Source organism: Helianthus annuus, chromosome 6 (assembly GCF_002127325.2).
Source record: "Helianthus annuus cultivar XRQ/B chromosome 6, HanXRQr2.0-SUNRISE, whole genome shotgun sequence".
Classification (NCBI taxonomy): Eukaryota; Viridiplantae; Streptophyta; class Magnoliopsida; order Asterales; family Asteraceae; genus Helianthus; species Helianthus annuus.
Window position 1 is genome coordinate 98,437,302 of NC_035438.2, and position 27,501 is coordinate 98,464,802.

The 27,501-nt window shown below is 38.3% G+C and overlaps 3 protein-coding genes across 5 annotated transcripts; 2 read left to right on the top strand and 1 right to left on the bottom strand.

The window, feature by feature from the left end:
* The first annotated feature begins 12,304 nt into the window (after positions 1-12,304).
* On the top strand, positions 12,305-14,598 carry LOC110944890. Its single transcript, XM_035974214.1, has 2 exons — positions 12,305-12,391; positions 12,505-14,598. Exons 1-2 carry the CDS (start codon positions 12,305-12,307, stop codon positions 14,596-14,598), a joined length of 2,181 nt encoding a protein of 726 aa, XP_035830107.1.
* Positions 14,599-18,144: 3,546 nt separating this feature from the next.
* LOC110865683 (probable magnesium transporter NIPA3) lies at positions 18,145-22,199 on the top strand. The gene is made up of 9 exons (XM_022115008.2): positions 18,145-18,554; positions 19,864-19,920; positions 20,115-20,205; positions 20,278-20,438; positions 20,520-20,647; positions 21,028-21,165; positions 21,358-21,450; positions 21,542-21,647; positions 21,895-22,199. Exons 1-9 carry the CDS (start codon positions 18,398-18,400, stop codon positions 21,987-21,989), a joined length of 1,026 nt encoding a protein of 341 aa, XP_021970700.1. The 5' UTR covers positions 18,145-18,397; the 3' UTR covers positions 21,990-22,199.
* A 679-nt stretch (positions 22,200-22,878) lies between these two features.
* Positions 22,879-27,033, bottom strand: LOC110865681 (uncharacterized protein At4g06598). 3 transcript variants are annotated; one of them, XM_022115005.2, is made up of 5 exons: positions 26,827-27,033; positions 25,079-25,779; positions 24,367-24,442; positions 24,152-24,278; positions 22,879-23,477 (listed from the first exon to the last, which is right to left on the bottom strand). In XM_022115005.2, exons 2-5 carry the CDS (start codon positions 25,774-25,776, stop codon positions 23,287-23,289), a joined length of 1,092 nt encoding a protein of 363 aa, XP_021970697.1. In that variant the 5' UTR covers positions 25,777-25,779; positions 26,827-27,033; the 3' UTR covers positions 22,879-23,286. The 3 variants fall into 3 exon arrangements, with proteins under 3 accessions (XP_021970697.1, XP_021970699.1, XP_021970698.1); XM_022115007.2 differs by having other exon boundaries at positions 26,848-27,030; XM_022115006.2 differs by having other exon boundaries at positions 25,079-25,782; positions 26,827-27,029.
* Positions 27,034-27,501: the final 468 nt, after the last annotated feature.

A 27,501-nucleotide genomic window follows, 5' to 3' on the forward strand; every position in this document is an offset into this window, starting at 1 on the left:
ACGACCTAGGATGTATTGCACATGATTCGATGTAAGTATTTTACGTTCAATTACGTTTACAACTCTTTGGTGCTCAAACAGTAACATACGGTAACGTATCGCACAGTAACATGCAGTATCATTCAGTAACACGTATCATCATAATCAGACAGTATCACATAGTCGTATATAGTAGTAAACAATAGCATGCAGTAGCAGGTTGTTCTTCACACGAAGTTCCGAACATAACTCAGTCTTTTCAAACATTAACAACAGTGAATTATGAGAGCATATATTTAAAGTTCGGACAACACATTATGCGTATGTAATTTGAGCACATATAAATCTTTCGAGCCTTAATAGATTCAACAACATTCATCATACAACTTAACTCAGACAAGTGTGGGGCATAAAGTTCGGACCTTACTTTGTGTAACGGTCGGACCAAAGTAACTTCATAACACATTATTAAAACTCGGATATGATACACAGCAATAAAGCTCGGATAGGTTGTGGTTGCCAAAACTCGGGCTAGGGAATCTTATGTGTGCCAAGCAACAAAACTCGGACAAGAGTTTCATGAATGAAACTCGGACTAACTCATGGGGGGTATAGGGATCAAACTCGGACCTCATGCTCTAAACACATAAACCTCGGACATGACCAAAGGGACAAGAAACTCGGACATATTAGCTTCAAAGAACTCGGATCTCATGTGAAAATTACTAAACTCGGACCTAAAATACATCAACTAAATAATCCGGTTGGCATCCTATTGGGCCGAATAAGTAACCAATACCCTTGAAGGGCCGCCCACACCTGCCAATCGGATTCACAATCATTTGGTTTAAGATACTGCTTATTTTTGTAAAAATGTGCACCTCAATATAGTAGCCGCCAATTTAAATGATTATCATTCCACCCACCATAACTTATAATGAATCAAAAATACATGTGCACAAATTCTTAACCACCTCAAGATGTGATTGGACCAAACAAGCATAGACATGGTTTCTCATTGGACCTCCATTATCCACCCATATACACCTTTCAATAATATAAATCACAAAACTCTAAGTTAACACCAACTCACATATGTGAAAGAATATATAGCCAATCATGTCAATGTCATGCATACACATATATTCCTACTGACATCTCAATAAATATGCACATGGTTATGTGAGATCCCATAATATGCTTTGGTAATAATAGGCAAAATATGACACAAGTTTTAATGGCCTTAGTGGCCGGCACCTATCCCAACCGCCAATCACCATTGGACCAATTGAAAAAAACATAACCGACAATTAATAAACAATTCATAGGTAGGCACAATTTGCTTTTGATATATGATCAGTTAATGTATTCGGTCAAATCAACCGTACAGCATGGCCAAGCGACATTACACATTCAACACATATATCTTGAAATCAATTATTAAACACAATCACATACATATACAGATATGAAATCATGCATCGCTTAAACAACAGTGCAACTAACCGAGATGAGGAGGTCACTATTCTGATCAAAAGAAAAGGATTTGGAAGCTTGTGGCTGCCGTCGTACAAGGAAAGCAATAAGCTCTAGGGTTTGACGGTCTAGTTTTCATATAACAGTTTGAGAATAATATACTGACCCACTACTGGGCCTAAAGCCCATTTGATTTTCGTTGGTGGGTAATGGACGAAAACACTTAGATGTTTTCGAACATGAGGTGCTTTCGGGTGAGGGCATTTGGGTTGGGGTGATTTCGTGAGGGGAGTGGGGGTTTCGGCTAGAGGATCCCACAATCACAACATTATACAAACACATATTTTTCCCATATTACCATACAAGCATATATCAGCCAATACAGTTATGTTGCACTACAATTACTCAAATCAAGCACAATATGATTCAACGTACTACAAACATGTACAGTTGTGAAACAAACCAGTCATGTAAACAACAATCTAAACAATTAACGCGTAATAGCGCGAAGATGGAATCTTGGAAATTCGAGTTGTCACATTTGAAGACAAAGTTACACTATGAAGCTATTGTCAAGGGGGAGTCTGTTGGTGCATATTCGGTGACAACAGCTTAATAGTTTGATTATTTAGTCTTTGGATATTTTGTAATGGGCTTAGCTTATTGGTTAATGAGTTATTATTGTAATGGGCTTGGAAAATGGCCTAGTCTATGTAGGAAGCCCAGTTCACAGACATGTGGTATATAAACATGTTTTTGTGATTAGGGTTTTATTGGTTAGAGAGTTTTAGAGAGAGAAAACGTAGAGAGAGAGTGAAAAACGTTTTTGAGTAAGGCAATATCACAGAGATAGGCTGTGAGGTTGTGAAGGTCTTGAATTGGTTGTAAACTGCAAGTTGGATAATCAATAGAAGACCTGTTTGATTGTGAATTCAGTTTTCTACTCATTTCTGTAACAAATCTGATCTAGAGGATTCCGCAATCTAGGTTAGATATACAATTCTGTGAAGATCCATACGACTCTAGGCGACCTACAAGAGTTTCCTTTGTAAATGGAGGTGTCCATGGTATTAAGCATATCATTTTCTTTTCCAAAAATTATTCAACAATCATCAATCATTCACTAAACAATATTACATTCACCAAGTGTGAAAACAATGCTCTCTACGTAGTAACATGAACTTGACTTTTCGTGAAAATACGTAGTGACCTGGTAAGGGGTTTAGTGGTCCTAGTTACCTTCCAAAGTGCATTCGTTTCTTTAAAAATCGTTCTCTTGAAAGAATTAAATGTTTACAACTTGTAAACGATTTCTACAAAAAAAATTAATCTTTCGAACTCTTCTTGTAAATAAAAGATTTCTACACTTATTTCATTCCCAAAATGGTGTAAGTGTATGTAGATGTCATAATCTTTTTAAAATCGATTCTTGAACTTGGTTTATTTAGAAAAGCCTTTTGTAAAAAACCCGGATCTACATGATCACCAACTTACTTTGTTTATTTATTCTTCAAGAAAGATTATTTTTATCAAGTTCATATTTAACTAGAAGGTGATTATTTCATGTATCACATAATCACCTTCCTAGTCTTGTTAAATCATGTTTCTAAACATCATTTAACAAGATCCAAATGGTGATTAACATCACACAATTCAAGAATCCTCATACAATCAACAACATATTCATAACAATATCCTTTTAACAACATTTCATCTTCATGTAGACTTTTATGTTCATGATTCTTGTTTAACCCTTCTAGTGTTCTAGTTCTTTAGTGCTTTAAACATAATCATCATACTACAACTTTTGATCATATAAACAAGATGAACAAGTGTTTGACGAGAACTTACTACTAGCATAATGGCTAGGGGTGAATCTTGGTGAGAAGATGAAGAAATGATGGTGAAAAAGCAAGAAACAAAGCCCTTTGAAGCTCCACAAGTTGCAAGCTTCCTTGTATCACCTTTTAAGCTTGAATAGAACTTGAATATGGATGATTATGGTGGTGAAATGGTGGTGATGGTGGCGGTTATGGTGTGGCCGAGAGGGAGAGAGAGGAGAGTGAAGGAGTGGGTGTAATCTTATGAAAGATATGAAAGGATGGTGGCCATACTTATAATGATCCTTTACTATATTTTGTTCATATCAACAAGCAATCCATCCAATATAAAATAGAAATAAATCTAAGAAGTATGGTGGAGATCTTATGTGGGTCCCTTGGGACCAAAATCGGTTAGGGGGGGGGGGGTTGGATGTAAGTTTTGCAACTAGATGGTAAATATTAGTTAAAATCCAAGTGTATACTTATATATTTTAGTTATTTGATTTTTAGTGGGTGTTAGGGTGTTCGGGATCATGACTAGTCAAGAAATAAATAAACAATGTGTTTGGCAAAAATTTGGTGTCCCGGGTAATGTCCGGTTGTTCGGTTAGATGCCGTTCCGTTAAAGTGTTTAATTATTCCGTAAAGTGTCTTTTATATATCTTTATGTAACACTTTTAATTTCCAACTCTCAGGAAGGCATACAGGACTATTTGGTCAATTTTCTGCACAAGACTAGTATGTTAAAAAGCACATGTAAGTATGACGCAGTAATCATAGAACAGTTAAGTAATTCAGCACAGTCATCAAGCACTTTAATTAACATTAATGAATAGTACGGATACATGCAAGTATGAGGGTTGTCACATTCTCCCCCTGTTAAGAGAATTTCGTCCTGAAATTTAGCACGTGGTTACTGAGGAAGCTAATTAAGTTGCGTGGTTTCCTGGGGTGTCACATCATCCCCCCGTTGGTTTGGAATTTCGTCCCGAAATTCCGCCGTAGCTTCAGCCTCAGTAGTGGTTGCACTTTTCTTAAACAGCTGGGAATACTTCATTTTCATTTGGTCTTCTCGTTCCCAGGTATACTCTGGGCCACGACGAGAATTCCAACGAACTCGAACAAGAGGTATTCTGGTACGCTTGAGAATCTTAACATCTCGATCAGTAATCTCAACTGGTTCCTCGACGAATCGCAACTGGTCGTCGATTGTGAGCTCCTTTAAGGGAACTATGAGGGTCTCATCTGACAGACACTTCTTCAGATTCAACACATGGAAAACATTGTGAACTCCGCTGAGTTCTGCCGGTAGATTCAGCTTATAAGCCACCTTGCCAATCTTCTCAAAGATTTCGAACGGTCCGACATAACGCGGATTGAGTTTGCCTCGTTTGCCAAAACGGACTACACCTTTCCAAGGTGAGACTTTGAGTAGCACCCGGTCCCCAACCTGGAACTCGAGTGGCTTTCTTCGCTTATCAACATAGCTTTTCTGACGGTCACGAGCTACCACCATTCGCTGTCGTATCTGAGCAATTCTCTCGGTTGTATCTACTACAAGTTCTGGGCCTGTGATTTGGCTGTCACCAACTTCTGCCCAATAGAGAGGTGATCGGCACTTCCGTCCATACAATGCCTCGAACGGAGCAGCCTGAATACTGGTGTGGTAACTGTTGTTATACGAGAACTCCAGTAACGGGAGGTGTTTTTCCTAGCCATTACCAAAATCGATTACACATGCCCTAAGCATTTCTTCAATGGTTTGGATGGTGCGTTCAGATTGCCCATCCGTCTGTGGATGATATGCCGTGCTCATGTCCAATCGAGAACCAAAGGATTTGTGCATAGCTTGCCACAACTCATATGTAAAACGTGAGTCACGATCAAAAATGATGGAGGTTGGCACTCCGTGCCTTGATACTACTTCCTTTAGGTAGATGTCTGCTAGAGTAGAAAACTTATCGGTTTCCTTGATAGCCAAGAAGTGTGCAGACTTAGTCAGTCGATCTACTATCACCCAAATGGTATCGTTTCCGCTTTGAGATCTAGGCAGGCCAGTAACGAAATCCATGGAAATTTGCTCCCATTTCCATTTCGGGATCTCTGGTTGTTGAAGTAGGCCTGATGGTTTCTGATATTCGGTCTTGACTCTCGCACAAGTCAAACATTTACTGACGTAGGTTGCTATGTGGGCTTTCATGCTGGGCCACCAGTATGTAGTCTTGAGATCATGGTACATCTTATCCGAACCAGGATGCACCGAATAACGAGACTTGTGCGTTTCGTCCATCACAAGCTCGCGTAAGTTTCCGTAAAGTGGAACCCAGATGCGCCCGGTAACATAGTAGGCGTCGTCTTCCTTTTGTTCTAGCCGCTGCCTCGATCCTCGTAAGGACTCAACCCTGATGTTCTCTGCTTTCAATGCTTCAACCTGAGCATTTCGTATCTGAGCAGGAAGACTAGAGTGAATGGTAAGCTGTAACGCACGTACACGCTTAGGTATAGTATCCTTTCGACTGAGGGTGTCGGCCACAACATTGGCTTTGCCCGGATGGTACTTGATCGCACATTCGTAATCATTCAAGAGCTCGACCCATCGACGTTGTCGCATGTTTAGCTCCTTTTGCTTGAAGATATGCTCAAGACTCCTGTGATCGGTGTAAATGGTGCACTTGGTACCATACAGGTAATGTCTCCATATCTTAAGCGCGAAAACAACTGCTCCCAATTCCAAGTCGTGCGTAGTGTAGTTCCTTTCGTGAACCTTAAGTTGGCGTGATGCGTAGGCAATGACCTTGTCACGTTGCATCAACACGCAACCAAGTCCTTGGATGGAAGCGTCGTAATAAACTACAAAATCATCTATGCCTTCAGGTAATGAGAGGATAGGCGCGCTACAAAGTCTGTCTTTTAAATGCTGGAATGCGGACTCCTGTGCATCTCCCCAACGATAGGTGACACCCTTCTGAGTCAGTGAAGTGAGAGGTTGCGCAATCTTTGAGAAATCCTTGATAAACCTTCTGTAGTAGCCCGCCAAACCCAAGAATTGGCGGATTTCTGTTGGTGTAAGCGGTGCAGGCCAGTTCTTGATCGAGTCAATCTTAGATGGATCCACATGAATTCCATCCTTGTTTACCACATGGCCTAGAAAGTGGACTTCGCGAAGCCAGAAGTCACATTTCGAAAACTTGGCATACAACTGCTCTTTTCGAAGAAGTTCCAGGATAAGCCTCAGGTGTTGCTCGTGTTCCTCCTGACTCTTAGAATAGATCAGGATGTCGTCAATGAAGACTATGACAAACTTATCCAGGTAAGGCTTGCACACTCTGTTCATGAGATCCATGAAAACCGCAGGTGCATTCGTTAATCCAAAAGGCATAACAAGGAACTCGTAATGCCCATAACGAGTCCCAAATGTCGTTTTAGGGATATCCTCGTCTCGGACTCTCAGTTGATAGTAGCCTGACCTTAGGTCAATCTTGGAATAGAAACTCGACCCTTGCAACTGGTCGAATAAGTCATCAATGCGTGGAAGAGGATAACGATTCTTTACGGTCAACTTATTGAGTTCGCGGTAGTCCATACACATTCTGAAGGTACCGTCTTTCTTCTTCACAAATAATACTGGAGCTCCCCAAGGCGAAGAGCTAGGACGTATGAAACCCTTTTCCAAGAGTTCTTGTAGTTGCGTGGACAGTTCTTCAAGCTCTGATGGAGCTAAACGATAAGGGGCTCGAGCTGGGCGCTGCTCCAGGAGCTAGCTCGATTTGAAACTCAACTTGACGATGAGGCGGAAGACCAGGTAATTCCTCAGGAAATACCTCAGGAAAATCACGTACAATAGGTATGTCTTCTATCTTCCTTTCTTCCGAGGATGTATCAGAAACGAGGGCTAGAATAGCAGTGTGGCCCTTTCGCAAACACTTCTGGGCCTTAAGGAAAGAGATGATGCGCACAACAGCACCACTCTTGTCGCCATGAATTACGAGGGGTTCTTTACCAGAACGAGGGATGCGGACAATCTTCTCGTTGCAAAGAATTTCCGCTTGCTGATGAGATAACCAATCCATCCCAATAACAACGTCGAAACTACCCAGAACGATAGGAATAAGATCGATAGAGAAGGTCTAACCAGCTAGGACGAGGTTACAGCCCTTAACTACGTGTGTGGCTTCAAGACTTTTACCGGTTGCTAGTTCTACCGTGTGTTTGGTGTTCAGAAGTGTTGGAGTGCGCTTAAGCATTTGGCTAACTTTTAAGGACACATAACTAGTATCGGCACCCGAATCAAATAAAACAGTAACAAAGAAGTCGTCCAGAAGAAACTTACCCATCACAACGTTGGGATCATTCCTTGCATCACCCTGACCAATCACGAAGGCACGACCTCAGGCGTCGTTGCCATTGTTGTTACCCCCGTTGTTGCTTCCATTGTTGTTCCAGTTTCCTTGGTTGTTGCTGTTCTGATTCTAGTTCAGCTGAGGACAGTTCCTCTTAAAGTGGCCTTCAGCGCCACACTGAAAGCATCCTTTATTGCCCTGCTGTTGTTGTTGCTGGTGGTTCCGTGGAGCTTGTTGTTGTTGTTGACGATTCTGATTCGCAGGACGTGGGCTCCTGCAATCCTTGGCTTTATGACCCAGCTTGTTACACCTCAGACAACGACCCTTGTGGCACTGCCCGCTATGATGCTTGTTGCACCGGTTGCACTTGGGGTGGTTCCCTCGATATCCACCCTGTCCTTGACTTCCAGAAGATTGTTGACCAGGACTCTGGTGGTCATCAGTCTTTCGTTGCTGAGACTGAACTGAAGTAGAACCCTTGCCCGAATTTCCATCCCACTTGCGCTTGTTATCACTGGGAGCATCAGTGGTAGTAGTAGCGCTAATACGCTTGGGCAGCTTGTTCTGCTCAACTGCCTGATCAGTGACAAGATGAGCCAACCGAATGACTTGCTGAATGGTGCCAAGATTAGCTGAGGTCACGTGGCTTTGAATTTCTGGCACAAGACCCTTGAGGTACAGCTCAATACGTTTGATGGGAGGGTCCACCATAGTAGGACACAAGATGGCCAGCTCGTTTGACCTCTTCGTATACGCCTCAATTTCAGACCCCGTCATTTTCAGATTATAAAACTCTACTTCCAGCTTGTGGATGTTGTCACGACTACAGTACTCTTCTTTGATCAACTCCTTGAAGTCGTTCCATGGGGTGGCATTAGCAACCGCCAGCCCAAGCAGTTGAACCTGTGCTTTCCACCAGGTTAACGCAGCACCTTCGAGTGTTCCCGTAGCAAATTTCACCCTACGATCTTCAGGGCATTCACACATCTCAAAAACAGACTCAAGCTTCTCGAACCAGTGAAGAAGGCCTACAGCTCCTTCTGTGCCGCTGAAAGTACTAGGTCGGCAATCCATGAATGTTTTGAACGTGCACACAGGAAGTTGTGCAGGTTGACCTGTTGTGAGAGTAAGGAAGGACAAGGTTTATCACAGGGGTTGGTTATGAGAGTAGGATCTAAACATCCTAGGATAGGTCGAAATAGCAGGTTATACCTCCTGCTGGAGCTGCTGCGAGTGCCTCAGCAACTCGTTCATTGATCAAAGCTGTCAACTGGGCTTGAGTTAGGTTGATACGTCCTCCGCGTCCGTTCATGATCTTCACAACGAGGCAACGTAAGTGAGAAAAGTGTCGCGAAAGTGCGTAAGTGTGGGACGACAGTGGAGAGTGTGCACACAAGGTTCAAGTAACAATCATCACGTTAATTAATGCACAGTGTGAACTATCTAACCGACAATATAACATAAATCATACCACCTATTGTGTCGAGTCTTGCACGTGGAGCGAAGCGTCGTTATGGATCGTTGAGCACTGTACAGGTTATAGTCTGGTTTTGTCAAAAAGCTTTTCCCTTTTTAAAACCAAGTTCACTACAAGCAATGGCTCTGATACCAATCTGTCACACCCCCAAAATCCACCATGCGGAGTATCACTGCTTGGAGGCGTGATGTGACCAGGATCGAGCCACCAATCATATTGAACAACGTAAATAAGTAAATAAAACCAACCACAATACGATTGGTGACCAAAAGAAAGTAAACCGACTTTAAGTTAACAGCGGAAGCATAATACGTAAACCTAAAACATAAGTTCATAGTTCATAAGTTTATAGACCAAAACATAAGTTCCATAAGTTCATAAAGTTCATTTATTAGGTACAGGACATAGCAGTCCGCATCCCACAACGACTTCCTTCTCGTGCAAGCTCCATAAGCATCTAACGACCTGTAAGGCATGTAACAACGAGTCAACAACAAAGTTGAGTGAGTTCACGGTTGGTTGTTTAGTTTTAAGTTGTTTTCAAAAACATGGTTTGTCTTTCGTTGGCTTACTTGTTGTGGGGGTTACCCCATAGTTGAAAGTATGATTAACAAGTTCCTTCTTTATTTCCCAAACCATATCCATAATCAGTCGGGGCTTCCCCATGCGAACTACTAGACCGTACCATATCGACTACTAACGAAAATAAGTTGTGCCCTACATCAGTGTCTATCATCACTGACAGTTTGCCATAGTCCATTAGTACACGCCCGTACGAACGGCACAGTGTGAGGTTTGTTAAACCTAATAGCGCTATTAACTAATGACCCGCTCGCTATCGGCCTCGGCGATTAAGTCGATATAAAATGAGGGACTTAATGATAGAGGTTTTGTCTAGTAAGTTTTAAGGTTGTTGTCCTACCCAAGGAGGACGAACGTACGTATTCTACCCAAGGAGAATACGCAGGATTAATATTGGCACCCTACCTATGGAGGATGGCCATACATATCCTACCCAAGGAGGATATGTAGATTCCGTTTTAAATTCTTTAACCCATTCCCAACCACCGGGAATCCCATGCCTTAGAAAGTATGTGAACTCACCTCGGTTTGCTCGGTTAGATTATTTACTCTAATAATCAGGAAATCAAGCACGTCCTAATAAGGTACAGATAACAATCAGTTTCTCATGCACAACACGTATCCTACGTACGGGTTATTTACTCATTACTTCTACCACATACCACACAATTCAAATGTCAAGTTATATTGTTAAGTTACATTATTTTATCCTAAAATAATATAACTATCTCGCAAAATAAACAAGTATCCACACAAGTGTTCTAGTATAAGATATATATTCTAAATATATATTTACCCGTTTTTATTTACGAAAACCAACCTCCGACACTTTGTATTTTGTTTACAAAAATTATGGAGAAGTTTATATTCGAAACACAAGTTATAAAATATACTTGTAACGCTTGTTTCGAAAAGTATTTTCTAAGTGTTGGAATTTTTAGAAAATTTCGCCAGAGTTTCCTTTGTAAATGGAGGTGTCCATGGTATTAAGCATATCATTTTCTTTTCCAAAAATTATTCAACAATCATCAATCATTCACTAAACAATATTACATTCACCAAGTGTGAAAACAATGCTCTCTACGTAGTAACATGAACTTGACTTTTCGTGAAAATACGTAGTAACCTGGTAAGGGGTTTAGTGGTCCTAGTTACCTTCCAAAGTGCATTCGTTTCTTTAAAAATCGTTCTCTTGAAAGAATTAAATGTTTACAACTTGTAAACGATTTTTACAAAAAAATTAATCTTTCGAACTCTTCTTGTAAATAAAAGCTTTCTACACTTATTTCATTCCCAAAATGGTGTAAGTGTATGTAGATGTCATAATCTTTTTAAAATCGATTCTTGAACTTGGTTTATTTAGAAAAGCCTTTTGTAAAAAACCCGGATCTACATGATCACCAACTTACTTTGTTTATTTATTCTTCAAGAAAGATTATTTTTATCAAGTTCATATTTAACTAGAAGGTGATTATTTCATGTATCACATAATCACCTTCCTAGTCTTGTTAAATCATGTTTCTAAACATCATTTAACAAGATCCATATGGTGATTAACATCACACAATTCAAGAATCATCATACAATCAACAACATATTCATAACAATATCCTTATAACAACATTTCATCTTCATGTAGACTTTTATGTTCATGATTCTTGTTTAACCCTTTTAGTGTTCTGGTTCTTTAGTGCTTTAAACATAATCATCATACTACAACTTTTGATCATATAAACAAGATGAACAAGTGTTTGACGAGAACTTACTACTAGCACAATGGCCAGGGGTGAATCTTGGTGAGAAGATGAAGAAATGATGGTGAAAAAGCAAGAAACAAAGCCCTTTGAAGCTCCACAAGTTGCAAGCTTCCTTGTATCACCTTTTAAGCTTGAATGGAACTTGTAGATGGATGATTATGGTGGTGAAACGGTGGTGATGGTGGCGGTTATGGTGTGGCCGAGAGGGAGAGAGAGGAGAGTGAAGGAGTGGGTGTAATCTTATGAAAGATATGAAAGGATGGTGGCCATACTTATAATGATCCTTTACTATATTTTGTTCATATCAACAAGCAAGCCATCCTATATAAAATAGAAATAAATCTAAGAAGTATGGTGGAGATCTTGTGTGGGTCCCTTGGGACCGAAATCGGTTGGGGGGGGGGGGGTTGGATGTAAGTTTTGCAACTAGATGGTAAATATTAGTTAAAATCCAAGTGTATACTTATATATGTTACTTATTTGATTTTTAGTGGGTGGTAGGGTGTTTGGGGATCATGACTAGTCAAGAAATAAATAAACAATGTGTTAGGCAAAAATTTGGTGTCCCGGGTAATGTCCGGTTGTTCGGTTAGATACCGTTCCGTTAAAGTGTTTAATTATTCCGTAAAGTGTCTTTTATATATCTTTTTGTAACACTTTTAATTTCCAACTCTCAGGAAGGCATACAGGACTATTTGGTCAATTTTTTGCACAAGACTAGTATGTTAACAAGCACATGTAAGTATGGTGCAGTAATCATAGAACAGTTAAGTAATTCAGCACAGTCATCAAGCACTTTAATTAACATTAATGAATCGTACGGATACATGCAAGTATGAGGGTTGTCACATAACAAGGCATCGGGCCCGGATGGATTTACATCTACGTTTTTTAAATTGGCTTGGAATGTTGTGGGAGAAGATGTTTGTCATGCTGTTAAGGAATTCTTCCAAAGTGGTAAGTTGTTACAGCAAATAAATCACACTATCATCTCGGTTATCCCTAAGGTGACAACTCCATCGCTAATCACGGATTATAGACCAATATCTTGTTGTAACACTTTATATAAGTGTATCAGCAAGATTATTAAGAATCGAATTAAGGAAGGGTTGGCTGATATTGTTAGCATAAATCAGTCGGCTTTTGTCCCGGGTCGAAGAATCTCAGATAATATTTTGCTAACACAAGAGCTTATGCATAATTTTCATCGTAAGATTGGTCCGCCAAGATGTGCTTTTAAAGTTGATATTCAGAAGGCATATGATACGGTCGAATGGAGCTTTCTAGAGAAGACTTTATTGGGTTTCCGCTTCCATCCGAAGATAGTAAAATGGATTATTGCTTGTGTTTCGTCAACCTCGTTTTCATTGGCGATTAATGGTAGTCTTTATGGGTATTTTAAAGGACGTCGGGGGCTTAGACAAGGTGATCCAATGTCTCTGTATCTGTTTACGTTGGTCATGGAGGTGCTCTCATTGATCCTACAAAATCAGGTATCTCTATCGTCAGAATTTAGATTCCATAACAAATGTGAAAAACAAAGAATCATAAACCTCTGCTTTGCGGATGACTTGTTCCTTTTTGCAAGAAGGCACCCTAGATCAGCTAGAGTTGTGATGGGAGCCTTAAATCAATTCCAGAATATGTCGGGTCTTGTGCCGAGTATGGCAAAGAGTATGGTGTATTTTGGTAATGTGACCGAAGGCGTGAAGGATCGGATTAAAAGTATTATGAACATTGAGGAAGGTGAATTACCTGTTAGGTATCTTGGGGTTCCTTTGATATCCACCCGGTTGCATCATAAGGACTGTAAAAGATTAATTGAATGTTTGGATGCTCGTATAACGGATTGGAAAAACAAATGTTTGTCGTTTGTAGGGAGATTGCAACTGATTAAATCGGTCCTTTCGTCTATGCATGTGTTCTGGGCTTCGGTTTTCGTCCTTCCCAAACGAATTATACACGAGATAGAGGAGAGAATGCGACGTTTTTTGTGGAACCAAGGTAATAATATTAAAGGTAAAGTGAAAGTTAAGTGGAAGTCAGTGTGCTTGCCTAAAAGTGAAGGTGGTTTAGGTATTAGAAGAGTTGGAGATATGAATAATGCTCTCATGGTCAATCACATTTGGAGTCTTTTATCTCTAAGGGAGTCGTTATGGGTTAGATGGATTCACTCTTATCGTATTCGCAATAGAAGCTTTTGGGATATCCCGGTTGGAAGCAATATAGCGTGTAGTTTGAGGAAGATGCTTGGGCTTAGGCCTTTGATTAGAGACCATGTTTGGATTAATGTGGGTAGTGGAACCAAAACATTTGCTTGGTTTGACAAATGGGATGCGGTATGCCCGATTGCTAGGATTCTTACTCCGAGAATTATAGCTAATGCGGGATTCAACATGAATACTAAGCTTGCGGAGGTTTATGCTGATGGTGCTTGGCTTTGGCCGAACACATGGATGGATCGATTTCCGGCTCTTGCCCAAATTCAAATAGGTGAATTGGACCAAATGAGACAGGATAAAATTGAATGGCAAACAAATTCGGGTCACCGGTTGGAGTTTAACACGGCTATAGTGTGGAATGATATTCGGTTTTATCAGAATGAAGTGCCATGGGCTAACTTAGTGTGGTTCCCTCAAGCGATCCCCCGTCATTCGTTTCTCACGTGGCTTTTTGTGCAGAGAAAGCTGAAGACTCAGGATTTTATGAGTAGATGGATTTCCTCAGGTAATGCAAATTACAACCTGATGTGTTGCTCGCTTTGCTCCTCGTGTCCGGATTCTCATGGTCACCTTTTTTTCGAGTGTGGTTATGCTACTACGGTTTGGAATGGGGCGAAAGGTAAAGCTGATATGGCCGATTTGGATAATGATTGGAACACTATTTTTCAGCATTTGTTAACTATTGCTTATTCAAAGACAGCGAGAAACATTATAGCGAAGATTCTCGTTAGTGCATCCACATATTTTATTTGGGAAGAAAGGAACAGAAGATTATTTTCATCCAGAAAAAGAAATGCTTGCCAATTGGTAGAGGTCATTCTATCGACAGTAAGGTTGAAGCTTCATACTATGAGATTCAAGACAACCCCTAGCACGATTCAAGTTTTGCAAGAGTGGGCGCTTCCTCGGGGACTTCTGGTTCCTGATGACGACTGCGGCTAATAGTTATTTGTTTTTATTTTTGTTGGGGATGTAGCGTCATCTAGGTTGCTTTGTGTTGGTTTTTTTGTAGCCGTTTTGGGTGTTGTGTTGTTCACTTGAGTATGGCATGTCATACTTGAGAACTGTTGGGTAGTCTGCCCATCACTTGTTTTATTTGGTTGGTTGGTATAATATTCACCGGGGTAACCCTTTACCCAAAAAAAACTAGTGAAAAATAGAGGGGGTTAAATGTTAAAATACCTAAACTTAAATGTTAAAATAGGTTTATAACTAAAATTTGGGCTTTAAACCATGGGCCAGGTTTCAAAAATTGGGTTTTTTGGGTCAAATAACATGGGCCCGATTAGTCCGATTTTGTCCGACTTTGACCGATTTTGACCATAACCGATTTTTTGACCGACTAGCTTAAATTTAGGCAGTAACCTACCGACTAATTTAAATAGTTTGAATAGTATTTTATTAGATAGGTGTATCTAGTTAGTTTATTTAATTATTTAAATAAGTTTGAGTTGGGTTAGGACTAGAATAAGTTTAGTATTAAGAGTATGCGTAGTGGGGCGCGAACCAGGAGGATTTGTGAGAGATGGCGCCCCATAGCGCCAGCCAATGTTGCAGAAATCGACCTAGGCGGCCGATTAATCGGTTTTTCTAATCAGAATGTTAGGTTTATTAAATCATTCATATGAGTTCCAATACTCATTTGGTTTATGAACCTCATTCTATCTTATCCACCGGTTTAGGTCCCGACTTATAAACATAGTAATATACACTAGGTGCCATTTGATTTCGTGATCCTTCAAGCTTTATTTGATCTTTACTACAAGACTTATACGCAATCCAAAGTGAGTATATAGACCCCTCTTTTTACGCTTTCTAAATGTTTTGAGGTAACTATGTGAGTACATAGTCCCCTCTTTTAATGCTTTCAAATATTTTGGAGTGAAACACTTGTGCCTATTGTTACTTTCATGCTTTCATGACATATACATGCTATGTTCATCTAGTACACATATAGTACATGATTTCAATTATGTTTTGCTTCGTATGTTGATTTAGCATGCCTAGCACATTGATTTCAATGATACTTTTACTCATATGTTGACTTAGCATATCTAGCATATTGATTTAAATTGCATTTTGCTTCGTATGTTGACTTAACATGCCTAGTACATTGATTTCAAAGATACTTTTGCTACATATGTTGACTTAGCATATCTAGCACATTGATTTCATGGACATTATACTTCGTATGTTGACTTAGCATAGTTAGTACATGGTTTACAAAGACATTTTACATGACATGCTTACATTGATTATGACATTTGGTATGTTTAACGAGACAAGATACATTCATTAATATTGATCACGCCGACCGGTAGTATGTAATGGTACCATAGGATTTGACAAATCCTGCTCCCGCTTCCTAGGTTTGTTTGGAAGTGACATTTTAGGGAACGACAGAATCCGATGAACATTTTGATAAACCTTTGACTTGATAAGGGTTTATCCGACAATCACAAGGCTTGAGTGTATTCGGATAACAAACAACATAAATGTTCACAACAATAAAAGCAATGGTTTTCAAAACATAACTTTTGATTTAAACTTTTGTTTATTCAAAGACATTGTTTAGTACACGACATTTGGTTACACAAGACATTTGGTTATACATGACATTATTACCTATGGTTTAAGTAAAGACTTTTTACTTATCATATTGGTTATCTTTCGACATTGTTATACAAGACATGGTTTATACTTGACATTTGACATTGTTTATACATGACATGTGACATTGGTTTAAACAAGACATTATTTGATGGTTTATTGGTAAGTGATTTAAATAACGAGACGTGTGTAATATGATAAAAGCATGGTGGATACGCCGCTGGTACTTCCTATATATAAGTGTTTTTATTAATTACATATCGTGGCGTTATCTAAACCACTTCGACAAATACAAGACATGACATTTTTATACAAATCACGACATCTTTTACACAAGACATGATATCTTATTTCAAGACAAGACATATTTTATACAATACATTTTCATTGGTTATTTATTTAACCATACATCATTTATTTTATATCATCTGATTTTCATATTGATTTTCATATGATTTTATAAAAGAAAACATTTTATAAGGTTCATGACTACTTTTTCGTTAAACACTTATTTTAACTTTCAAGTCATGAATCCTCATCAACAAAACCTATGTATCTCACATATATTTTTATGCTGACGTACCTATTTTCACATGTGTTTCAGGGCTAATGTTTGATGATGATCATGCTACACTTAAGGCAGACTTAGGCCTTAGTGACTAAAATCAAGAAAGACAAGTTTAATTTATCTTCTGTTTTCGTTTAAACTAAGACAATGTAATCATTTACTCTAATAAAACCAAACTTTAAATACCATGTGTTATGAAACAATAATTCTGTTACTCGACTCCCCACCATTTCCACCGCGGTTTGTTGTTTTACGTGGTCGGGGTGTGACAACCGACGTCAACGATGATATTCCGGATGAAGAGCCGGCGGAAGAGCTACCACGACCCGCTGGAAGAAGAAGCGGTGCAAGATCGAAAAGGCCCAAGTCATCGTCGATGGGATCCGAAATGACTAATGCATTTTCGGAGATAAACCGACGCCTTCAAAACATACACGAACTAGGGACTAAACGTATGGAAGAGAACCGCGAAGTGACCGAAATTATGCGGGACAGACAACGGGCTCATGACTTTGAATTCTACTCGAAACCGCACGACCACCTAACCGGAAAAGCGTTGAAAAGATGGCCTTGGCACAAAAGGAGCGAATCGAAAAAAAATATAACCTTTGAGTTTTTTATTTTATTTTTGTGTAATATTTTTATTTTATTTTATTGTAATTTCTTTTTATTTTAGTGTAATATTTTTTAATTTAATGAAATAGGCTTTTTTTTATTTTATAAAGTTAGAAATTAATTATAAAAAATTGAAAATTAATTAATTCAGTAATGATGGGATATGAGCTTTATGACTACGCGTTCTAGTAATATAACGCACCATAAAATCCTTATATGACGTAGCGTGCCACTTGTCGCAATAACGATGTTACATACCAAACGAGAGAACTCAACCCAAAAGACTAGTCTTTTGGGTTGAGTTGTCTCGTTTGGTATATAACAATGGTATCAGAGCCAGAACTCGGAGTGGTGGCCCACGGAGTGGCGGCCTGGGGAGCCAGCCGTGACCAACGAGGCTCGGAGTGGTGGCCCATGGAGTGGTGGCCTGGAAAGAGCCAGCCGTGACCAACATGGCCGTGACCAACGAGGATGTGGGCCCTTAAGGAGGGTCGATTGTTATCGACTAATACCATTGCAAGGTATGGGACTTGTCCCACATTGGTTGTATGGATAACTAATGTGGGGTTTATATACCAAATGGGCTCTCCCACCCACTAAACTAGTCTTTTGAGTTGTGTTCTCTTCGTTTGGTATGTAACAAACGCCCCTATTGCCTTATGAAAAATAGATAAATGGATGAGACGTGGAGTCGAAGAAAAGTCCACCAATTTCTTTCACTCCTCAAAACATACATTTTTGCTTTTCCTGTAATAAAATCATATCTACATTCCATTCTAATCTAATCTAAAATCTCCATTCTTTCCCGATCTGATGCAAATACCCCACAAAACTCACTTCAATCCACCAGTTTTTTTTTTTTTTTTTTTTTTTTTTTTTGCTGCAGAGAAATGGGGTTGTGAAATCATAACTTGAAAAGGGTATTGTTGATTTTGATTTTGATGTTGAATGGCCTCACACAGCTGGAAAGATGCTTACAGAGGAATGTCATCAGATAATATAAAGGGGCTGGTGTTAGCATTATCTTCTAGCTTGTTTATTGGAGCTAGCTTCATTGTTAAGAAAAAGGGTCTCAAGAAAGCAGGTGCTTCTGGTGTTAGAGCAGGTGATTCTCATCTTTTTGCTTTTCATTCATGCATTTCAGTGTAGTTTTACTCTTTGATCTGCATTTAGGTTGGTTAAGTATCTAGTACTTGTAATGGACTTATGTTGAGTTCAAATGGGAAAGTTTTGCAGTCAGATTTGATGGTTTTGTGGAATAAATTCTTAACCAGAGATCTGGGGGCAATTGTTTGGGATCTTTTGTTTTGATTTGTGGTGGTATTTATAGAATGTTATATAATTTTATGAACCCTATTTAATGTTTCCATTGTTGATGGCATTTGGTTTTTCCTACTTTGGTATTAGGGGTGTTCATTCGTTCGGTTTGCTAATAGGGGTGTTCATTGCTAGCATTTTTTTGTGCCTAAAATTGAGCTCACTTTGCATTTGAAAGTATGATTGAATTAGGGGACTGGGGGTGGATCCGTGATGGACCACCATCACTCGTGATGGCAAAATGCACACCGCCGCCACCTAGTAATATAACGCGTTGAATTTAAAACGCGTGGAAAACTTCACGCGCTGTATTTGTGCGAAATTTGACCGTTTGGCTTTTTGGACCATTTTTTAACGGTAACTTTTAATAAAAAAAAAAAAGAAAACCTTTAAACCTTTTATATATACTTCTTAATTTTTAACCATTTCACCCACACCAAAACACAAACACATATCACACATTCTACATCTTTCTCAAATGGATTTTCCTACGGATTCGACGTTTCCGATGGACAGCGATAGCGATAACCAGTCGTCTTGACAATGAGACGCTTAAATATTTTGTGTCGGTGTATAACGAACTTGAATCAAGTTCGTCCCGCCCAAAGATGGGTGGCTGATTTCAGTGATTTGAATCAAAATACGTCTTTTAGTTAAAAAAAAAATCATGCTATAACTTCATACTTGGTCTTCCTAGCTGTATCCTTCAGTCAAGATATTTGGGAGTTATCTATTTAATTTCTGTAAGAATCCTAAGATCAACGATCACTAAAAATGAAGATGGTATAAGCAACCACTTTGTTGAAGTATTTGATAGAATCTTGAGACACAGATGGGGTGGAGTATTCACGTGGAGATGTAAAATAGCATATATACAAGGGTATTTTGATGTAATATACATATAAAAATTTTCAAAAATCTTTCTCTAGTGTAATCACTATTTATAAAATAGCCGTCGCTATTCGCTACGTAGCCTATAGGTGATTTGTCGCTATTCGCTATCGACAACTATGGTTCAGAATGCTTTATGTTTTAGTATATGCTTTTGATAACTATATTAATTTAGTCTCTCTAATGACCTTTTACCCTTTTCTCAGGAGTTGGAGGATATTCATACTTATACGAGCCTCTATGGTGGGTAGGCATGATAACAAGTGAGCATATTTGTTTTTTACGTTTAATGACTTCCGTGAAAAATAGATTGAATAAGATCTGTTTAAACTTAAACTTAATATTTGAACAATGGTACAAAATTATTGTCGGTAGTAGAGGTATGTTACTGATAATAAATCTTTTTTGCCTTCAAAGAAGTATTCATATTTTTTTAACTATGTGATTTTGTCAACAGTGATCGTTGGCGAAATTGCAAATTTTGCAGCTTATGCATTTGCACCAGCTATACTGGTAACTCCACTCGGGGCACTCAGCATTATTATCAGGCATGACAAAAATCCTAAACTTTATACGAATCCATTTTTTATGTGATTATTAAACATCTAGCCGTGTTGCAGTGCTGTACTTGCACATATTATATTACGAGAGAAGCTACACATTTTTGGAATTCTTGGTTGTGTTCTATGTGTTGTGGGGTCCACCACAATCGTTCTTCATGCTCCTCAGGAACGTCCTATTGAATCTGTTACAGAAGTATGGGATCTTGCTACCGAGCCAGGTACCAATCTTGCCTCTTTTAGTTATGATTTGATTTTTAGATTCTTTTGACATTTTCTCGTTTCAATTATCTTTTCTGCAGCTTTTGTTTTATATGCAGCATCAGTGTTGATAGCTGTTTTTATAATTGTATTTCACTATATACCCTCGTATGGTCAGACACACATAATGTGCTACATCGGAGTTTGTTCGTTAGTTGGTTCATTGTCGGTATGCATTATTAGTTGTGTGTATTTTTCTTGCAAGCTGCTCATCTAACGTGACATTAGAGGTGGCAATGTGGCCATGTGGGTGGCTTAGTTAAACGGATCACTTTCTTGATTTTTTATTACAAAAAAAAAATATATATATTACAATAATAATCTAAGTTTTTAAATAAGGTGATTTAAGAGTTTGTATGCATAAAGATATGTACTACAGCGGGTTTCCACCCGGTTGACCCATTTGAGATTTAGCTAGTTTTTTATTTGACCCGTTTGAGATTAAAAAAAAAAACCATATTTGACCTGTCAATGGATCCAAATTTCCACCTCTAACACGTGTTTCATCATCTCCGTTACAATGTTCAGTTTAAATTTTTTTTGTTTTAGGTGATGAGTGTAAAAGCCATTGGGATTGCTTTGAAGCTAACTTTATCAGGAATGAATCAGCTAGTATATCCCCAGACATGGGCTTTTACCTTAATAGTTTTGCTTTGTGTCATCACCCAAATGAATTATTTAAATAAGGTACATGACTCCCCCCCGTTCCTTCTGTTAGAATTTGTAACTTTTTAGTTATTTCTTATTTAGCCAGATTGGTTACACTGTGTAATATTTTGGAAAGTTGTTTTAATGTAAATTAGGCAAACCAACAACAATATTAACTTTGTTACCGTGTTTTTTTAATACTCCTGCTTTGGTTATACGTATTGAGTGCAGGCGCTTGACACGTTCAATACAGCCGTTGTCTCCCCCATATACTATGTTATGTTCACATCTCTTACAATCTTGGCAAGTGTCATCATGTTCAAGGTAACTTCAGTTTCCGGACATAAATATCTTGTTAGAACAAGGTTATGTCGAATTTATGTTCCTGTGGTATTTATTTTAACTTTGTAAACAGGATTGGGACAGGCAGAATCCTTCCCAGATTATCACAGAACTGTGTGGGTTTGTGACAATTCTTTCCGGAACCTTCCTTCTTCACAAAACCAAAGACATGGTTGACGGTACGCTGCCGTACTTCATGATACAATATTTAAATTTGTTAATCGTAGCTCGACCCACAAAAGATAAATGTTGCACCGCCTTGCACATAATCAAAAACCCGTTTTGTAACAAAAAATAATGTTGGGATCAGCCCGACTTGACCCGTTAATGAACCCAGTTTGACGTGTTACTCAAGCCATCAATCTTGGCACTCTACTTTTATATTTCTGTTACCAAAGTCAAATCTTAATATGAAGTCAACTACAGGTCCGGTACCTCTGTCGGCGCGACCTCCAAAGCACATGGACGACGAGGAAGATGGTATAGATCATGAAAGCATCCCGTTGACTTTAAGAAGATAGGACCCTAGTAGCTGTATGAGGTCTTCAGAGCATATTAATTTTTTTTTTGTGATTTTTTGGCTCATACATGTACAATTTTTCATACGCGACCATGGATACGATGGGAACAGAGGAAATCGTTCCCCAGATTGCGGCGGGATCTTTAATTGTTCCTCTTATGAGTGTAATCAAATTGGTTAATACAAAATGCACCCCCTTTCCAAAAGAAAATGGTTGTCTGTTGCTGTTTCAAGAAGATATTGACTAGCAAATGGGTCAAATCTGGGTTATAACATACAATGTAGGTCAACTTGGAACTTGAATCCATTTGACATTTAAACAAGGATATTTAAGTTTAACTTGAATCCAATTGAAACTTGACCTCGAGTTGGCACGTGTATCCACAGCTCACACGAACACAGCCCTTTAAACCGAAAAAACATTTTATTTTAATTACAATCTAAAAGTACACGTTTATAAAATAATCTCTCGACTGTAAACATGATTCATTTCTCTTATCTTTTTAAGTTTTGGGATAAAACAGTCATTGATTTAAGCTATGACACATAACTACAAAAAAAATAAAGGGGTTAACCTGCCAGTTCGACCTGACCCGAAACTGATCGATCAAGCCCCTTCAAATTGAATTCAAACAAATGAATTTTCGTATTAAATTCATGTCGTGTTAGAAACTCACACCTTAATATTTACATGAAAGGTGGAGCCTCGTGAACTATGTTTTAAAAAGCGTACAGGCACGAGGCAAACATTGCTTCAGATTCGGCAAGGCACAAGGTGTACATTAGGCGTTCACCTTTTAGTGCTTTCTCTTCAAAATTTTTGTTTTTTTTTTTTTCTTGGAGTAGAAAGGAAGGAATAATGGAAGACAAATAAGTATTAAGAGGGTAGAGGGAAAAGAAAAGTAAAAATAATCAAATCTGGTAAGAGATTTTGTCTCACACTTCTAACTAAAGCAGTTACAAAAACAAGTTCAATTAAGGAACATCATCCGAAAAAATATCACATGGAGAGCGTTAATTAAAGAAATTTTCAAACAATATCGCGCAATACGCGAGAACATAAAATGTCGTATCACGTTATATGGTTACCACCTCCGGTGAGTCTCCAACTGGGTAACAGATTCCCAGACTACCAGGTGCAGAGCGAGCAAGATACTAAGCTTAGCAAGATAGAAACATCCCGGTCAGATACAGACACAGGCCCAAAAGGTAAATAAACTAGAGAAACATGCAACAAATTGTTGTTTTGCAGTTGGGATCATAGCATGTCGGGAATAAAAGAGACGGGATGCTTGTATTTATATTTGGAGTGTACCGGAAACATCACTTGTAGAACCAGAATCTTTTTTCAAAGAAAGGTTTGCGAACTGAGCATCGAGTTTGTCCTTGCTGGTGGTTCGCCGGTGGTTAGGAGGTGGTGGTGGCTGTAGCTGTTGCTGATATAATGCTCGCAGTCTCCCTATCTCCCTCTCCAGAACTTCATGCTCCACTGTCAAAACAATCGGTTAGGATTCGGGTGGAAATTTATAATTTTGCACGCGTTGGTAGAGCTGCAAATGAACCAAACGTTCGGTGAACAGGTTGTGAACTGTTTGGCGAGAAGTTCGTTTGTGTTTGTTCGTTTATTAAACAAACGAACATGAACAAGAAATTCCGTTCGTTTAATTAAATGAACGAACATGAAGAGGTCGCGTTCGTTTGTTTATGTTTGTGAACGTTCGATAACGTGTTCGTTTGTGTTCCATAGTTCATTAGTGTTTTTATTTATTTTATTATATTTAAATACTTCAAAATTCCGACAAATAATATTTAATAAGTGTCTATTCTTGTTATGAATGCTTGTTCGTGTTCGTTTGTTTTCATTTGTGTTCATGAACATTAGTTTGTGTTCATCAACGTTCGTTTTCGTTCGTTGCCTAAAATTAACCAACAAAAAAAAAACGAACACGAACAAGTTCATTTCCTTGACAAACGAACACGAACACGAACATAAAATCTCATTTGATAAGTGTTCATGAACGATTTGTGAACACATATATTTCTTAACAAACGAACACGAACAAGGTCTTCGTTCGGTTCGTTTGCAGCCCTACGCGTCGGGTTCAGTAGACCCAAATTATCAATACAAGTTGCAAAGGACAAACAATGTGTGTAGAAACTTACTGTACTTGATAAGTTGCTCTTGAGCCAAATTATCTAACCGTTGTTTCAGCGCTTTATTCTCCATGCCCAGAATAAGACTTTGCTGATTTAGAAATTCCACCTCAGCAGCAACCTCAGAACCTTCTGCCTGCAAACATAGCAGATATAATATGGCCTGGTTCGAATAGATACGAGACATCCATATAAAAAGTTATATTTTTCTTGTTTCAATCTACCTGTAAAGCATGTACATTCTTCTCCAGCTCAGCAATGTACTGAAGCTTTCGCACCCGGGAACGTTGAGCAAATTGCCTGTATTAGGTCATTATTAGATTAACGAATGTACTGCTAACTTTAATCAATTTATCAGTCCAGTAAATCCAGATGCTAAAAATCAACTTTGTATCCACTTTACAATGTACATTAGTGATTAGACTATAAAAGGTCAAATGGGTCTTTCCAAATCATTTAGTAGGTGTTTGAAATACCGGACTTTTGCACATAGCTTATCATTTTCACTCTTCTAACTTGTCGATATTAGTTCAAGAAAGAGCTGGAATAAATCCAATACAGAAAGCAGCACAAAATTAACCTAATTATAAGAGTAGGCAACATGAGCAGGTAGGGTAATGGGCAGCAGAACAGTTCTGGTGGTTACATAACCAAATTTTAAGTAGAGAACCGCATAAGCATTTGTTAGTGAGAGACAGAAAGAGAGGCAGCTATGTGGTTACATAACCGACTTATGTTTCACTGTTAAAAAGGGTAGAGGTGTTAATGTGGTTCTTGCAGTTCCCTACTTAAAACTAAGTCAGTATTGAGCATCTCTTTGGGTGTATTATTTGTGTGATGAAAATGCAATATAAAATTAAGCATAGACGCTACTAGATAGGGTCATTTGTCTCATATAAACAACTATAAATATAATCAGCTAGGCAATTTGCTTACTGTTTGGCACGTTTTGTGTCTGTTTCTGATGTGGAACCCTTGTTGCTGGAAGGATCCTTTCTTTCAGAAGTATCTGCATCTTGCCGTGCAGATTCAACTGCTTCTTTCTTCTCAGTTGCATTGGAGGTATTCCCATCAACCTCTCGTGAAGAACCCAAGGATTTAGAAGTCTGAAGTACAAAGTTATGTTTTGATGCATTTTGTGGTGAATCCCATGCCCGGTTCTTATTTTTAATCATTGCAGTTGTGTCTCCATAAAAAGATGGATTTCGAAAGTCTTTATATAAGTCAAAGTCTTGAGATCCCCATGAGGGAACAGAAGTCAAATTTCTCAACCGGTTTTCGGTTTGTGCTTGATACTCATTGTAAGCAGCGTTAGCAGCTTCCATGTATGTAAAAGAGTCACTTGATGAACGCCGGTGCCCTCTTTTTACAGGTGTTTCCGGTTCATTAAGAAGATCATCCAGCCAAGAAGGCTGTTCTTCTATCAGAAAGCTCTCAGAGGAGGTACGTTGATGATGGGGACTCCCTTCTCTATTCTTTGGTGGGCCTTTTGGCCCAATTGCAGGATTTGAGACATAATCAGCATATGATGGAGCAATGCTAGGAAATGGACTTTTAGGGGGGAGTAACGAGTGCTTTCCATTGTACATCATACTTTTCATTGTCAAAGGCCTCTTGGAGTTATCCATAGCCATACCCTGCTAAACACCATAATTTAAAAAGTTCATTAAATATGAATACTTGTAATGAAAGCATTAAAATGACTAAACATGACTATGGAGGTCAGTTAGATACAAAGTGACGGCCTATTTGGACAGTATATTCTAAAAGACATAGCAACTGGTATGATCATACTTATAGAATCTAGAGCTTTACAGGGGCTGTCAAGAATGTTATATACTCTTCACTGGAGAATCCAATGTATGCAATGGCTACTGTCACGGATCATATGTTACTTAAAATGCTAAGAAAAGATCTGACAGCCACAATGTGTATGCCTTGATCTATATTTTTGGTAAGTAGCATCTTATCTTTTTCACTCTTTCAAAAGTAGAAGATATTGACAACAAAACAAATGAGAAGCCGTATATGCCTACAGTTCATCAAGAAAATACATTTTTTTTTAAAACAAGCATAGAATGTAAATCTACAACTCATGATGATAAATTCATGCTTTCGTGATCCATGACAATTGACAACAAAAAAATGTAAAAAGGACATTTAAAGAGATGACAATGCTGCCAAACCCTAGAACCTAAATCCACAGGTTCAATTTAAATTATCTTACTCAACAACTAAATAAACTGCATGTTAGACAAACACATTCCCCTGCCAGCCCGATTTTAAGTCGATCTTCGAATCTAACAACACTTGCAATGAACTCATATTAGGAAGAAAAATAAACAAACACAACTAGTTAACCAACTAATTTAGGTCAAAAAGAACAAACCTTAGACAACAATGAAGCAATCATTAAAATTACTATCAAAACTATAAGACTATAACTCCAGATTCAGATAAAATCCACTCAAAATCACAACACATTCTACACAAGAAAATTAGGTCAAATTAACATCTATTCAGTACATATATCCTACAGCTGTACATATATTCAATCCCTACAACCAATCGAACAGTAATCAAGTCTCTGTCACCTACATTCTCGCATATTCAAACAATTCCAAGCTCAAACTGAACAAAATAAACGATTTAGCGACAAATGAACCCTAAAAATCGACGTATACCTCAAATTACGCAGCACAGACCTTCAGAAACAGGCAATGTGATCAGCCGAATGAGATGATTTGAAATCGAATCGATCCAGAGGTCGTTGATGTTGGATAATTAGGGTTTTGTTCGTTCGAATCTTTCGTTTTATCGTTGACTTGATTGATCAGTTTGACAACCAAATCAAGATGTTCTTGGTTTCCCTTTTTATGTATTATTATTATTACCTTGTCATAAAGTATTGATAGTTTAATATGTAGTATAGGGGTTGGTTCCGGTACAAACCATATTTATCCTACAAACCGTACAAACATATCCTAGCACTTAAAAAAAGTTAAATTAGCACATACCAAAACAATACATACATAAAAGTAGCACTTTTAAATTATATTAGCACATGAAAATTATTCAAAATAATTGATTTTAGCACATATTTGAATGGTATCAGCACTTTTCTTAATTAGCACATTGAAAACAAAAGAAAGATTCACATAAAGAATTAATTAATTGTTAGCATATTTATAGGGAATTCAATATAATTGATATTATTTAAGATATTATTTTATCATTTCTCTATAATTGGTTTGATGCCACATGACACTTTTTAAATGGTTCTTACAGTTTGTATGCGAAATGTGGTTTGTATTTGATCCTACTCCATGTAGTATAATAATAAAATTTTTGTTACAGAT